Source organism: Battus philenor, unplaced genomic scaffold, assembly GCF_028537555.1.
Source record: "Battus philenor isolate CCGP_79_NKW_IND1 unplaced genomic scaffold, ilBatPhil1.0.hap1 SCAF_15, whole genome shotgun sequence".
Taxonomy (NCBI): domain Eukaryota; kingdom Metazoa; phylum Arthropoda; class Insecta; order Lepidoptera; family Papilionidae; genus Battus; species Battus philenor.
The window spans coordinates 11090189-11107536 of NW_027181677.1; the positions used below are offsets into that span (position 1 = coordinate 11090189).

General features: G+C 31.7%; 1 protein-coding gene across 1 annotated transcript in view; it reads left to right on the top strand.

The window, feature by feature from the left end:
• Positions 1-17348, top strand: part of LOC137918909 (protein NDNF-like) — a 59433-nt gene that overhangs the window by 34617 nt on the left and 7468 nt on the right. Inside the window, exons 3-6 of the mRNA XM_068761844.1 lie at positions 1062-1174; positions 1976-2064; positions 5378-5496; positions 16442-16743. Of these exons, the coding sequence (XP_068617945.1) occupies positions 1062-1174; positions 1976-2064; positions 5378-5496; positions 16442-16743 (623 nt within the window). The remainder of the gene's footprint in view (positions 1-1061; positions 1175-1975; positions 2065-5377; positions 5497-16441; positions 16744-17348) is intronic.

The window sequence follows — 17348 nt, forward strand, 5'->3', positions numbered from 1 at the left end:
TGTCCAGGTAATGTACAAAAGCAGAGGGAAAATTTTTTCACGCTGTTATCTGTTGGCTTGCTACCTCAATGCTAGTTATTGGATATTAGTGTTATGTATTTTATTGATTTTTGATTCGTGTTCTTCTCCATTATTCGTGAGCAATATATCACTCATACGTACCGCCTTCCAAAAATTTAACCGTAATACCTTCGATTGTAAGATACAGTCTTCGGTCATTAAGCTACCTCTAGTGGTACTTCAGGCACGACACTATTATTTGTGGATTGAAAACTATTTAACATAATTAACTAATATTTCCAAACAGCTCATAGAATCTTCTAGATCACCTTAGGTATTTATATCAAAGTGATACTTTTTTTATTAATTGTTTGCCAACTCAACTAAGCGGTGCTCTTTTATGCGACTACTCGCGCGAGGTAATCGCCTGCTAGCGCCATCTATTAGCGCCGTTGGAATTCACAGCATAGTGAAATTTTAATTATCCTTCTTTATTTAGTTTGTTTTAATTACACGTGTTCCTGAACGCCGTTCACTGTAACTGATCCTCACTTTATCCTCTTCCTAGTCGGAAGAGGAAGTTCATTAACTTTTTGTTAGTAATTACTTACCTGTTTATCATACTTGGTCCACATTGCAAGATGTTTCGTGGGATAGAATTATTTATTTAATACTGTTATTTCTAATAAAAGAGACGAAAGATTATTTTACAGATAAGAATATAACTATAAAGTTTAACGGGCGAACAAAAGCAGTTATTGAATTTTAAATCAAGAAAATTTAATATTGAAGTCTAGATTGACAACACAGGGAATTGTCGACGAACCAAAAATTATTCAAATTTTAAAATTGAAAAAGTTTATTGTTGCCATTCGTATATATTTTAGTATAGGGAACAGACTGAACTTAGGCCAATGAACTGATGTTTGTGATGATGCACAAGAAATATAGACACTGTTTTTACCTTTTACCTTATGATTAATCTTGCGCCTTTTAGAAGATTGTTAGACATATTTGCATCGAGAGTCGAATTTTGCCTTTATAGTGTAATTTTGTTCCAGTCTTGAACTGAACACATCAATGATAGCAGATACTCACGTCTACATCACAATCAGTCCTTGTTCTTCATCATTCCATTGGGGATTGTATCATGGAATAGCAAGTGATAGCGAAGGTAAGTAATTTAGAATAGACGCGCTTTACAAGTGGCATTGAAAAACCCGTTGCCGAGGAAAACCAAAAACATTAATGATCTATGTCAGGTGTAAATTAAAAAAAAAAAGTATTAATAACGATTAATGCCCTAAAAAGTTTGGCAGCGAAAATCTAATGGTCAGCGTTCAAATTCAAATCGAAATTCGAATTTCAATTCAGACGAGTATGAAGTAAAAAATATCAATGACCGTAAAATGGCCATTATTCTTGCGATTAAGAGCATTCTCACTTGAACGATTTAATTATTTTATGCGTTAATGTTTAATTCTTATAAAATATACTATTAAAGACTTTTACTTCAGTAATACGACAACTTTGTTTATAAATACGTAGATTATCACTTTTCATAAAAAATATGTTAAAATCACAGTCATATATGCTAATTTCTTATTTAACAGATCACTAGTTGTGATGCTCTTGAAAGCAGAATTCAGTTATACTTCTGCTAAATAGAAATAGATGCTGAATAGGCTATAAACTGTTGGTGGTGAAGATGATGAAATACAGTTGTTGTGTTTCATATTAATAAAAAAGACAAGGGTATCGTTGGTTGTTATCGAAGTAGAGCATAGGTGTATTAAATTTTTGCAGTGAAGTCTCTGTAAGATTTTATACAAATATATAAGATAATAAAATTTACATATCTGTTATCGTATATTCGTGTGAAACAATTTCCTTCATAAAAAAGTTAATGAAATTGATTTGAATAATGCATTATAATAACAGTATTTTTAGGCTAATATATTGTTATTTTGGGCAGGAAATCTTAAACTACTGGAAGAATATGAAGGTGTTGAAATTAAAACATTATCCGTGGTCATACGGCGACAAGAGAAGTATATTTTACAGGTACGTAGCGTATATATTATGTTGGAACGCCGTAACTTTCGTCGATAGATAGCGCTAGTGGTCTCGCAGGCTACTGACTATCGCACGTAGTCTTACAAAAGGACCTCTCCTTTGAGTCGAAAATTAATAAATAATGAAGAACCAACGAAGATCTGGCAAATAACATATATACTATAATTTAAAATATTCAAATTATACATATTTGGTCAACAAAAAATTACAGTTTAAAAAATTAAATGCAATCAAATTCAGTGAAATAGATAAAAAATATTTCGCAATGACATACACTGTGCTAAAGCGATGTGAATATCTTTGTTATTTCTTTAATAATGTTTTTTTTTTAATAATAGCAATTATTATTTTAGTGTTAAGTGTTAAGTTGTAAAACTTATCTACAAGTTACAAAATTTATTTGGAACATGCCAACGTTAAGTTCTATTACAAAAGTTTCATATGCATTCCTTGTGCATTTTTTATCTATAATATATTTTTTTTAGATTTTCTGATTTAATCTTTGGTATTTTCTAAGAATAAAATAGACAAGGAAAAAAGATATCTTATAGGTGTTCAAGTTTCTGAAATTCTATAAAATTAAAAGTATAGTTTGAAAATGTTTGTTTAAATAAAAAGATGTTAAAAATATCATATTATAAAAAGATATATCGTTTAAAAACCATGTCATTATGGGACAATTTTTTTAAGGTCGCTTTATAGCAAATGTATGTAAATAGGACGCTGATAATGAGGAAAGTTTGTATGGCGTTTTATTCCAAAGTTTCTCGCTCCAACGGGGTGATTATGTAAATTTGTAACAATATCATGCATTTATATTTATATTTTATATATATTTATTTTATATTTGTATAAGTACTATTTATTATATGACATTACGTAACACTTTGTTGAATTATAACAAATTTTCTTTCGACACCCGTTGCAATGTACAGGATGAAGGGTTTAAAACATGGCTGCACAAACTTATTAAGACTAGGGGCCACTTGGGCAAATCATGAACTGATGGCGGACCGGCCGCCAGAAGTATAGGTAATTAAATTTTTTGGGTTTTATTCTGGAATAGAATTTAATATTTTTCCAATTTACGAGAGTATTATTTTTGTTGTCGACGGGCCTCCAGTATTCGACCGGCGGGCCGCGGTCTGTGCATCTATGGTTTAAAAGGTTTCAATTGGTGAGTTTGTATAGCTCATTTGCTGTCAACTATTAAATGGTACACTCTATTCAGATGTCAATAGTGTCAGAAATAATAAATAACGTAATGATAATACAGCCAAAAAAAAAATCCTAAATTAGGATTGCTGCGTAATAAAATTAATTATTGTTTACTAACTTTCCCTGCAGACTTTGTACTGCCAGAAGCGATTGACCCGCCGCATACCAACAGAAAAAATAAATTAAAATAACAATAATGTTTTATAGTAATTACTTTACATGGGGTAATTGAAAAGAGGTGTAAGATCTTTAGGGATTTTTATTGTCAAATGCGCTATACATTCTCCCATTTAAAGAATATAAATCTATAACCCTTGTATAAAAAAGCGTACCGTTAAAGACCATATTAGTTTATTTACTTAGATAAATTATTTAAATTAAAACAAACAAAATCTAACAAGTTCTAAATTCCTCTATTTTCACGTCGGTTATTAAGAAATAATTAAAACCAGTTTGTTATCGATACGCATTGAGAAAAAAACTTTATATGTAGCACAAGAAATGTCGTCATATTTATTTCATATACTCAACAGCGAAGGTATTTTGTTAATAAAAGGCATTTACCAATGTCCCTTATTGAATGCCTTATTTAAAGTATTATATTATACTATTTATATAATCATATGTATATTCCAGTTTTTGGATTTTTTATATACATATAACGTTTTTTTGTAGTATTAGACAGTATGGACATCTTAAGTGAGACACAATTACATATTTTATCTCTTTATCTGCATCTCTCTTTTAAAATAAAGATAGATATTGCCTCTCCATGCAATTCTCCAATAATCGCCACATTTCTATTTCCTTTGCAACTTTATGTCGAGCGTTATAAATATAGCCTTATATAAATCTAACTTTTCTTTAATTTTAAATGACATAACTTTTCTTAGCCTTTCTCTACCGCATCCTTTTACTGGCCTTATTCGATACAAACAATCACTTATTTTGCTAAATGTATAATGTTTTAAATTTTGTATTTTTGTTGTGGTAAAACAAGAGCTTTCACACCTTGTGAAACTTTTAACGAATATTGTGTTTCTATGTTAAAATAAAATAAAAAGTTAAATGAAGCCTTTGTAACTGAGCTAGCTACACCTAGTACCATACACAGCACTTATTGAGTGTAATTTCATAAAATGGGTTCTTGGTAATTTTTAACATGCCAAAACGTGTTTTGGAAAAGTTTCACCTATAATAAGCTATATATATATAAGCTATGAATTACAATATGCATACGTAAAATAAAAGTTCTTAGCTGATCTCTACTTATCAAAAGAAAAATTCATACCAAATTTCAAGTTTTATTCAGTCATATGTATCTCGAAATATCCTGATGAGTCAGTATTTAAATAAAAATCTTTTACTTTACATATATTTACTAATGCCATAAATATATAACAGTTGCAAATAAAATCACCATGTTTTATTGTACGTAACATTTTTTACAGTGTTTTAGTTTAATACATTAATATAAAAGCATTAAAACATATAAGCTTATTCAAATTAGTCTTCATTAACTGCAAAGTCCTTTAAACGTTAAGGCCAGTTATCAATAGCAACATGCATTCTTTCTATGGGAAAATTCTTCACTGCCAATCATATGGATTGTTTTAGGAACTTTAAAGCCTCCTTCTATTTTTTTTTTCATAAATAAATTTTTCTGTGGACTTCCTTTGCGTACCGCTTAAGTAGTTGTTTTGATTTAATCATCCATCACATTTTATTTTTAAATATCAGTTAAGAAATGATCAATGTGTCTCTTATAGGCTCCTCGTTATCTTTAAAAATAGACGACATGGTTCTAGATTCTTTGTTCGACTCCCGACCTAAAATCTGTATTTATCCTAAAATCTTGATTTATTCGATTCTTCAACAGATTCCAATTTTTTGAGTTATTGCTAATCGTAATAGTATTTATGGCCAGAATAAGTGTATCAGCGATGTTTCATCTAAAAAACATTTAATTTCATTTTAATTTTAAGTGTTTTTTCCAAAAAAAATTATAAATTATCTAAAATATTTTTTTAATTTGAATAATTAAAATATATATTTGTATTTAATTAACATAATATTTCTTCAGTTAACGTCGTTGAGTGGCGGTACTGTAGTGGTGAGCGTTCGTGGTGAATCAACGCGGCGTGTGCGCATGCGCCTACGTGTTCGCTCTCGACGGCGGCTTTCGGCTAACTGGGACCCTAGGTGTGTAAGTCTTAGTTTTAGGTGCATGGCAACACTTAAACTGTGTTCAAATATTATTGTCTTTATAAGCCATCTTCCCTGTATTTTTTTTGTTATGGTCAAATGCTATTTGCTTTTTAATAATTTGCTGTTAATTCATTATCATTCATGTACTCAGCATAGTAAATTTTAACAGAACTCTTATTGATCATCAAATTATTATTTAGATATTTTTCTAATCTATTTTATTTTTAATTCTACTCTGCTTCGCTACGTGTTATAACTGTGGAAAAGAAGCAAAAACAAATTCCATTATAACACATCTATTAATAAAGTTTAATACTGATTTGTATACAACACCTTATACGATATATCCTGAATTAAATCAAAATAATCAAGTGACAACACTGCCAAGGATTCTTGTCATTTAAATATACGTCAATTTACTTTTAATATACGTTTTAAATTTTGTAAGTGGTATTCCAATAATGTTTTGCGGAATTTTATTAGAAAATCTAATTTCATTTATTACAAATTAATTAGTGACAATTTAACCTTTGAAATAGCCCATTTTTGACTTTTTGGACGTTTCCTATCTTTTTTAAATATTATCATAATCATCGTAAACGTACAAAATATTGTCATAAATATATTGTGAGGCCAAAGTAAGAATATTGACTTCTATATATTGCTTTCTTTGAAGGAGATTCGCGGCCCTAAGCCGTAAATAGCTCGGATGGCTACCTTTTGCGAAACAAATGTATATTCAACATATTACCTCTACCCAAAAACATCAATCCATAAGATATAATGCTGGGAAAATATCTAAAATACACTATCCTAACATTATCAATATCAGAGTTTTATCCTCTATCTAAGTTAAGAATCCAGAGATAACGACGGTGAAAACTTTATTTAATAAAATAATAACAATGTATTGATAAAGAAAATGCTCTTCAGTATATATGAGTATGTTTATTGCTGCTGTTATAAAAAAAAGTCCGAAGAGCTGAAGATAAGAACCCACAAGTTGCTGCTTGAGTTTGTAGACGACTCTTCTCAGAAGAACGTGCTTTTTATACTCTCACAGCTTTAAGTTCAGGAATGCCACAATAGAGAAGCTTAATTTAATTCTAATTCTAGTTTCTGAAAATTCGGATTACAACCTTGACGTACCATAGCTATAAATGATTTAAAGTTGAAATTATTGTTAATTTAATTGTTCTCTAGTCTCATTAGGGTGAATTTGTACTGATTTCAAGCCAGTCTGATCATTTAGAACTATAATCAATGTATCAATGACTCCAATTATAGTGTATAGTCTAATATTAAGCCAGCAGAAATAGGTGCTATGTATGTGTTTATATATTATTACATATTTACAAACACTAAACTGCAATTATCAATTTTTAATTAAATAAACATGTAATTTCGCCAATTCAATCATAATACCGTAGTTTAAACGTAATCATTTTGAACATAAACAGGTAATTGAAATTCATAACTATACATCAAAACGTAGCGCACGCGCAGAAGTAAAAGAATGCTCATAAAGCTGAATACAATTTTAATACTGGTGTGGGAACGCGGCGATGCTTTGTATAAAAAGCCTTCCTTGTTGAAGCCGATCCATCTTACGCGTCGGGAATTCAAATCGGATACGATTAAGAATGCGAACAAGAAACGGCGGCGAAGATAATTAATTAGAAGCAACTGTGAAAAGTATGTATGTGATGCTAAATCACTGTTATGAGAACAAAATATCTTTATAAAAAGCTGTCAGCGCACTAGCACCGTTAGACATAACTCTCGCGAACCATAAATCCGAACTGTCTGTCTGTTCGTCACAAGAACAAGTATAGATGAATTTATGATACGCCGTATATGGCTTTAGATATATCTCGGTTAGGGCTAAGTCATACGATATAAGTTTATGAGTACATGAACTTTACTTATATAGTTATGATGTACCATAGGGTACATAAACATTTTTCACGCTTCTGGTTTCTGAAGTTGAGACCGCTGGTTGGTAAGCGCAACGTAGGACGTTCATTTACTATGACGCCGGATGCAGCTTCCAACGCATCTAGTTCACGGACCCTTCCGCTCCGTGAACTCAGTACCGACGAAGCTGTGAAAGCCTTAGGGCTAACAGCACTTACATCACCAGAGAAAAAGCATAAAGCTTCCAACCGCTCCTGTTGGGAATCTACAGGGGAGACCTGTGTCCAGCAGTGGATGTCCTTGAGCTGAAATAAAGGTGATACATCTCAAGTTTTTCTTTATATTATTTTGTCTCTGACCGGTGCGTCAGCTTATTTATGTAACTGGCTTATAAAGCACCTTTGGTAGCGTTATATAAATATGTTTAGGTAAGGAAAGGAATCTATGTATAGATTATAGGTCACGCCAATGCATTGCAAGATGAACTCAAGCAATGTATTCAGGACTTTACCCTAAAATTCAATGCACCCAGTATTTGCACGATGGATACATGAAGTATTGTTACGTCGCTTTATGCTTAATTTATATTAGTAGTATAGTTAGTTGACAGTAAGTTACAAACATCATTATTCTCTCTTTGCGATGAGACTAAAGTAAAGCTTAATATAAACATTGTTACTACGAGAAAATATTTGCGCGTAAAAAAATATATTTTCTTCCGTTATTGTATGAATAAAATCTTATACTGGGGAAAATCCACACATTTGTTCAAAAACAAAAGGCGAACTAAATTACTTTCTATTATCTAACAGGCAACCAGGTGAAACAATCTGGGTAATACTAGGTATAGGCCTTGCCTATTGATATCTAGAAAAAATAACGGACTTACTGATATAAAATTATTTCAGTAAGACGATTTCAAGTCATATAAATTATAGATTTATTAAGAATTTTTATGAAGACGTGATCCAAATAGAGGGATGATATTCATTTATAATTTTGTATATATAAACAATAATAACTATGATACAGAGATCTTGGGCTACTTGATACGATTTATTAATTAAGGAGTTGAAGCAAATGTAATCGATTTATAGAAAATTATTACATTTCACGACACATCTCGAGAACGTTTTCAACTATTACTTTTATCTTTTTTATAAGTTTCCTAATTCGAAGAAGGTTGCCTTTGACTAACAATACACAAACTGCAAATTTATACCCTCTCTTAACAGTTGCGTCTGTCAGTATTTATCGATAAGAAACTAACTTAACTTCTTTGATATTTATTTAATTAATAAATAAACTGATCGTTGTGTAATATGTTACATTTGTTTTTTCTATTGTAATTCAATTTTTTTCTGGTATTACAAAGTCTAAAAAAGAAATTCCCTTCGTTCAATTCAGTTTAAAGTTAAATCACGGAAAATGTTGGTAGGCATAGAAATATTTTTGAAGTTTCTCTGTAAAAAGTTAGACTATTTAAAGATTGTAAGCAAGAAAACTCGCTTCACCATGTACACAGCCTTACATTGTAATAACTAACGCGAAGACAGTACAGCGACCCAGCTTTCTGTTTTTCGCGTACGCCTCCGTTTCGCAGTTCCAACAACCTTACCATTTAAGGTATGTAATTGCCCAAGTTGTTACAAATGGACCATACCAGCGTGATAGATACCTCAGTCGATAACACACTTTAGTACTGTAATAAGTAAGAACATGTGTCACATTTGCTGGTCACCTTTGCGATTATAATCGGTTCATAATAATTTAGATCGTTGTAGTACATTAAAACGAAATCGATTTTAATGGTATATGTTTGATCTCGTTTCACGGAAAAGTTGTAATGAGCCGCAAAGACTACACCATTAATAGCTTAAGGATCTAACAAGTAACTAATATATATTTTCAAAAGTAATCAACGCGCGAATTCATGTTGTGTGACCAAATGTGTGTCAAAAGCAAGCAGTGGTAGCCTAACGATAGAAGAATGAAAGTTGCGATCGTAGTCGCGTGATCGATTCCGGGATACAATCTTATATAATTCACTGATTTGATTTTTACTGCTCAAACACGATTCAAGAGGATAAGCAGCAACATCTGCGTACCGTAATACCAAACTGCAATCGCCAATCCGTCTGGCAAGCCTAGCGATAATGACATATTCCCCCATAGATTCCTTCGGGGAAGTGGGAAACCGTTGCAGTGTGGGTCTATCAAATCTGAAATGACGATGCAATATTGCGTATTCTAAATCAACATATATGAATTACACTATTTACCGTATTTAATCAATCACGCCATACCTTGGTAACATCTTTTCCAATTTCATTCATCATTTTTTATAATTTTTGAAACGTTTAGGAGGTTCTTTTGGATAAGAATACAATTTCCAAAATCGAAATATATGATAATGAAAAATTTGCAGTGATCGCTCTAAGGTATGTTAAATTTATTTATTTATTGTTATTGATCCGAGAGGGCAGTAACTAAAAAGGTTGCAGTTAAACAATGATTAATTATTATTTCGAGAACGATTTTTACTGTATTATTATTACGATGTTTATTATATCTGAAACCATTGATTTTTGGAAAGGGTATACCATATATTAATTGACAGCTTATAAGCCATTTCACCTCTTTATAGCTTTTATGCCTTTAACTTTAATCTTCCTGCATTAAGGTTTGAATATAAATACCTATGAACACAGACGAGATGAACAGGTATTTATTTTCCTTATGTAATTGGGCTAAGAAATTATGGAGGCGGCTCCCATTAAGGGTTAGGTAAGTTAACATCTGTAGGTAACAATTGTGAAAAGTATATTGGCTTTGCAAAATGACTTTATCTATGATAAATAGACAAAAGTTTGTAATTTTCATTCAGAAAAAGAAATATAACTTTAAACTAAGTTCTTTATTAAACTCGAAAAGAAAAGAATTAATACGCGAATAGCGACCGTCAAATTCAAATTCTAAATTGCTTTATTCAAATAGACATTTACATAAACTTTTAAAATGTTGATTATTTTAACATTATAAATAATAAGCTACAACCGACTCGTATTGATGATCTGCTAAAAAGAGGCGATCTGAAACTAAACTGTTGCTACTTTTAAAATAAATTGTTTGTTTGATGTGTATGTAAGAAAAGAACCAATATTTAGCCACTTCCGCACATGCAGTGGAAGTCGTGCAACAAAGTGCACCGCCCGCCAGCCCGCTGATAAATGCGTATGCGGCAAACAATGCAAATCACACAACCGCCACCGCCAAATTACTCAACACGTGTTTCATCCCTCCATGGGGCATCTTTAGGAGTTATGTTACACCGATTTGTGCCATGAATCTGTTTTTGCCAAACACTTTGTCGCACGACTACCACTGCATATGCGGAAGTGGCTAAATATTGGTCCTTTTCTTTCTTAGGATAGATTTCTGCAAGGTAACGCCTGATTCCATTAAATATTTGATGTATATACGAGTATTATAAAATCAACCATGTAAATGTGTCAACAAATCAAGTTTCACATATTTCGATTGACTAAAAACTTAAATTGAACTTGAATGTTATAATAAGATTTATTTAATAATAAACCTTTAATTTTACATATAAAACTACGAAATGGAAGGTCTCAGATATTTTGTAGACCTTTTTATAGGCGTACATTCAGATTCAAGTATCATTTAAAGTAGTCCGAAAACATTACAATCATCGTATAGAACTCGATTCTTGATTAAGATTACTAAGGTGTAATAAAAGCAATTGAGTCCGTATTACTAACAAGTTGAAAGCCTGTACTGTATAATTATTTGAAATCACCAATATAACTCGTGGCAACTATTTGTAGCGAACGTTACTCACTTGGAGCTTGCTTAAATAGAATAAACACTCAGTAAAGGCAAGCTTCATTCCATCAACTTTTTGTATTGAAGCATCAATGTATATTCTTAACATATTTTGAATCGTAATTGTATAGCTTTAAGGTTGCATTTCGCTTGATACGATATTAAACATGAACTCTTGTATAGAACTGTTATCCAAATAGTATTTATGTTCGAGGAAAATATTACTACATTAGTAAAATATTTTGCTAGGAAATATTGGATATTCGATTTAATATTATGTTAATACTATTTATTTATTACTTGTCCTAACAGACTGCTCTCAAAATTTATAAGCCGTTCTAATAATAAAAATAAAACATATTTCAGAGTGATTTTTTTATGTAATATCATTATTATATGTTTTATAATTCGTATCAGTATATGAAGAGTTTTAATAATAGTGTCATTATATTTTCACTGTAATGCTTCACGGTACGCGATTTTATTTACGAGTCATTTTTTTTTGGTTTTGATTAACTTCATAAGCCAAGTTTTATTGACATTGCAGTTTATTTGGGTAGAGAAAAGTGATTATATACTGTTTTACATGCATTTTTTTCTTTCCATAAGAACATTTTTGACAAATTTATTTAAGTATATGTTCGATATAAATGAAACGATACATGAGCTGCATGTCTGGTACAGACAAATAAATTTAATTAATTCAGTCAACAAAATCCATTTAAAAAAATTAGATAAATAAGTATATAAAATTATTGGTAATAAACAAAATAAACTTTGGTTGTATATGAGAAATTATGGTCTTTTTTATATAAAGAAACACATCAACCTTCAAAATTCTCTCTTGAAAACTTTTGCCTCAGTTTTAATTCATTTGATTTTGCTTCCGTTTGAAGTCGTAGAAGCAGATTTTATAAAAATATATATATAATTCTCATAGTGAAATGAATAGCTTTATAGGTATTGTTGCACGCTGAAAAATTTACTTTACAGATTTTAAAACAAGCTCGAAATTGTACAGTATTTTTTATATTTTGGAACTATTTTATTGTAGGATTTTTAAGTCCAATTCTAGTACATTAAAAACGGGCAGAACTGTTACACCATTTTTATCATTTTAAAGGTTTACAATCCTTTTAATTTTTAAATTCGGTTACAGTCTGTGATGGTGTACCCACTAATCTTTTTAAAGTAAACATTTACTCTCTTCTTCTTCGACCCTGAGCCGGTAGATGTGGCGTGTTAAGACCTTCGACTAGATGGCCCGATGACAGTCAAAGTCCCGGAAAGTCGCCAGATGTAGACAGTGCAAAACCAGTCATCGAGGCATATGTCAGTTACAAAGGGCATCTGTCGTTTTAAAAACAGAAAAACTAACTTCTCAAATATTTAATGGAATAAGGCGTTACCTTGCGAAAATCCATCCTAGGTAAGAAAAGGATCTACATTTAGCCACTTCCGCACATGCAGTGGTAGTCAGGCAACAAAGTGCAAGCAACACAGGTCAATCGCACAAACCAGGATTTTAAATTTTTATTTAATTTATACCATACATAGACATCTAAATAAATTACTTTTCCGCTGAGTGGACAACGTAAGTGTTAAGTAAGAAAAGGATCAATATTTAGCCACTTCCGCACATGCAGTGGTAGTCGTGCAACAAAGTGCACCGCCCGCCAGCCCGCTGATAAATACGTATGCGGCAAACAATGCGAATTACACAACTGCCACCGTTAAATCACTCAACACGTGTTTCACCCCACCACAGGGCATTTTCAGGAGTTATGTTACACCGATTAGTGCCAAACACAGAGTGACTTCTCAAAGAATACTTCTAAAAACTTCTCAAAAAAAATGTCACAAATTAACACAAAGGAGATCGAATCCTACTCCGCTATTTACAATTTTTTTTTGGTTTTTTTGTTACGAAGAAACTCTGTATGGGATACATACGTTGTGGTGGTAAGGAAAGGGTTGTACCGGACTCCACCCTGCAATAAGGTCTTTTATGACGCCTTTTTTTAAAACTACGAGAGTGAACACCTTTGTAGCCTTGTGTTGCAACGCTTAATGGTTAAGTTATAGCTCCTCCACCTATTACCAGCGCGATGACGAGGGTAAAATCAACTCACGCGCCACTTTCGGGTCAAGTCATACGTGTAGCGGATCAACCTGAATCTGACATCAAGACCTTGTTGGAGATTTCAAGAGTACTTGGTATAGCCTCCTCCAACTTTCAGGATTCAGGCTGTGAATAAGGAGCTTCCATGTTGTTATACCGACCAACCTATATCGACTAGAATCGTTGTATCGCACTTTAGGACAGCTAGACTATAGTATATCTTGTTAAAAAAGTTCGGTCTTTCACGTTAAATTACAAATGTAAATACCGGTAAAAGTTTAAAGGGGTGATTGTGTAGCTCATTTGTAAAAGAAAACCCTCTAAGCTTTTACGAATATTTTCAATCACCTGTATAAACTTGTCACACTGAAACTCTATTAGAATACGACACGTCGATAAATTCTGACAGTACAAAGTCCGCAGGGACAGACTGTAAACTATAATTAATTTTCATCGGTATTTACCCAATTTTTAAACCATTTTTCTTACTATATTAAATTTTACTTTATTAAATATTCCTGAAACTTATTTTTTTGGTAGGATACCATACATTATTTGACAGCAAATAAGTTATACAATCACCCTTTTAAAGCCTTTACATCTAAATAACCTCTCTGTTTGTAATAGGAAAGATTTGACGATTCCTAATGAGACACAAAGAATCTCATTCATGCATAAGTATCTATCACATCGATGAATGCAAACGCGGCATCTTTTATTTAATTCTTCGCTAAACGGCATGTAATTGTATAGCCCTCATTAAATATTTAAAGTCGACGTAGTAGATAACCATTTAGATGAGTGGGTTTCACTGAGCGTTCATTGCACAAATACATTCGTTAGTTTTTATTTATCTAAAGGCAGTTGTACACATGAGCACACTTTTATAAGTTTATTAAAAATACATTTAATTTTTATCGACGTTATGGAATTAGTAAGAAAAGGACCAATATTTAGCCACTTCCGCACATGCAGTGGTAGTCGTACAATGAAATGCACCGCCCGCCAGCCCGCTGATAAATGCGTATGCGGCAAACAATGCGAATCACACAACCGCCACCACCAAGTGCCAAACACAGAGTCATCTAACCGGTGTAACACAACTCCTGAAGATGCCCCGTGGAGGGGTGAAACACGTGTTGAGTAATTTGGTTTTGTGCATGTGCGGAAGTGGCTAAATATTGGTCCTTTTCTTACTTAGGATGGACTTCCGCGAGGTAACGCCTGATTACATTAAATAGTTGTGGAATTAGTTCTGCCCACAAACAAGTTTGCTTAAGATGGTCAATAGCGTCCTCTGCGTAGCACATTACCATAGTGCGATTGCCAACCTGCGTGCCAAACGTGGCGATTATGGTATATCCCCTCATAGAAATCTTAGGTGGAGTAATTATGCGATGTAATAGATAATATTAAATATTGTAATTAACCATATAATCACCAACCAATGGTGATATTTGCAAATAAAAATTTCGCTATTATGTATTTTGTATTTTTATATCGCATTGATGTGCACTTACACTAACAAAGCGTCCACTTACAAATTAAATTTCAATTGATTTTTAAAACACCAGAACATGCTAGCATCTTCCAGCAAACCGTGCTTCGAATTCCCGATTTAAATTCCACTTTGTCCGTCCACGAAATCGATTTAAAAAAGTCATTGAAAAACAAAGTAAAGAAGCGTTGTAAAATTCCTATCTCCATTAGGAGTGGTCGAGTTTTTCAAAAGGAGCCACTAGCACGCTGTAAACGTTAGACTCATCTTACCTTTAAAGTATTTCAATAGGATTTTCGAAACGCTTCGCCTCGTTGGGACAACTTGCGTCGGTGTTCGGTATCCAACAGATAAATGTATAATTGCCACTTGCGTGCTTTTACAGCTAATTACAAGATTTTTCTTGTTCGTACGCTAATCGGAATGCTTAGACGTAGACCTAAACACTAGAGTCATTAGTTATTATCTAATCTTTCAATTGAATTCCTCTTCCATACGTATTATTACAGTAAATTGTCCTTCCATCCGAGAAATCATGTACGAGAATCAATATCTTTTAATTGACTATATTATAATTACGTTCTTGAAGGATAAATCATTATTATAAATTGATAATTCAATTGCATATATAACAATGTTATATTTGCAACATTTCTGGACACAATTAATGTTGGGAAATTTCCCTAATTTGTAAATTAAATTTTGAGCTTGGATGGAATTTCGTAACATTTTTGTGATAATAATATAATAATAAAAATGCATTATTATTATAACATGTTTAAAATAAATAGGAGAAGCCTTTTTCCATATATATAACTTCACAGTAGGCAAATTTTTCCCTATATACTTTACAAAGAACGTATGTAGTATTATTTTTGCATTTCCTTACTACTGAACCTACTCATCAACATATTACCATCACGATAAGTGGCGTTAAAATATTTATTGTGGCCTTGTTGTAGCAAAAGAGACTTAATATATACTGTATGTATTTAGTATATACTATAAACTACTATAGTATAATACTATACTATAATGCTACAGTATATTATTATGTACTATAAACTAAATAAAGATAAAGATAAGCTTCTTATACCTTTATGTAGATTATAATACCTTACTCTATTGTACACGTCAATCAATAAAAATGTATGTATATAAATATTTTTCCGTGGTCACTTTTACAACATCTTTAGTACCATGGTAAAGCAATTGGTTTTCCGGCTTTACTATCGCTAAAAATCCTAAATTAATATTGTATTGTATTGTGTAATTAAATTGCCTCGTGTAATAAAACCGACCATTGTACTTATTCTTTACTACAATGCAACTTATATAGTTAACAACTTATATATATAGTTTTTTTGGCGATAGTAAAGCCTGAAAACTAATTGCTCTACCATGGTACTAAAGATGTTGTAAAAGTGACCACGAAAAAATCCGTCAGGATTTGTTGTGGGTTCTTCAAATTGGGCTCTCATGGCATCCTTTCCATGACGTTCACAAGTGTGATCCTATGTAGATAATAAAATAATAATCAAATGTTTTTTCAGTCCAATAGATCCACAATCAACAACCTACTGCGTGGTCGCGTCTCATAGAAAAAACTACACATCACTTTGTGCTGCACAAAGTGACGTAAGAGCGAGTCGTTTGGAAAATAAATCGTCTCGCTCAAACTCGGAAGAAAATAGATCTAATCCAGAAATGGACGGCTCGCATCAACGGGAATCGAACAACAGCGCCACCTATCACAGCTCGTCCGTCGAAGTTGACAATAAAGTAGAACTGGACATAGATGGATATAACGTTTATGAAGGAACCTTTAAAAATGTGTACAGAAAGAAAAAGTTTGGTCAGTGCATATTATTATTTTTTTATTATTTTTAATTTTCTTTATCTCCATATTAACTTAAGCTCAATTTATATATTTTTTATATATTAAACATAAAACATGTTATAATCATTTAGACATGATACATACAAAAACAAAAACTGGACATTATTTTATTTAGTTACATACCTAAAACATGTGTTTAAAACACATTTAATTATACAATATTATTAAAGGCTTATAAGGCGAGAGTCTTGAAAAAGAATTTCTCCTTTTATTTTTGGTTAATTTATTCTATTGTTTTCACATACAGAACTAGTAATGGAATTACCCTAATCAAAGAAGTATCATTGAATACCGTTAACTTTAAAAGAAAAAATATTAGGCTAACGAAATAATATAATTTAGTTATTAATTATCTAGTTTTAATATTGATATTTAAATCATATAGAATAAATTAATTTTTAATTTTTTAATTAATGTTTTATTAAGTACACTTAATTCATTGCATATATCTATAACATATATAATCTCTTTAGGCATAGATTTAATTATCAGTTAGGTGATTGATTATTATTTCTTTTTGTTTAAACAACAAACATTTTTATTTGTTAAATGCAATCAAT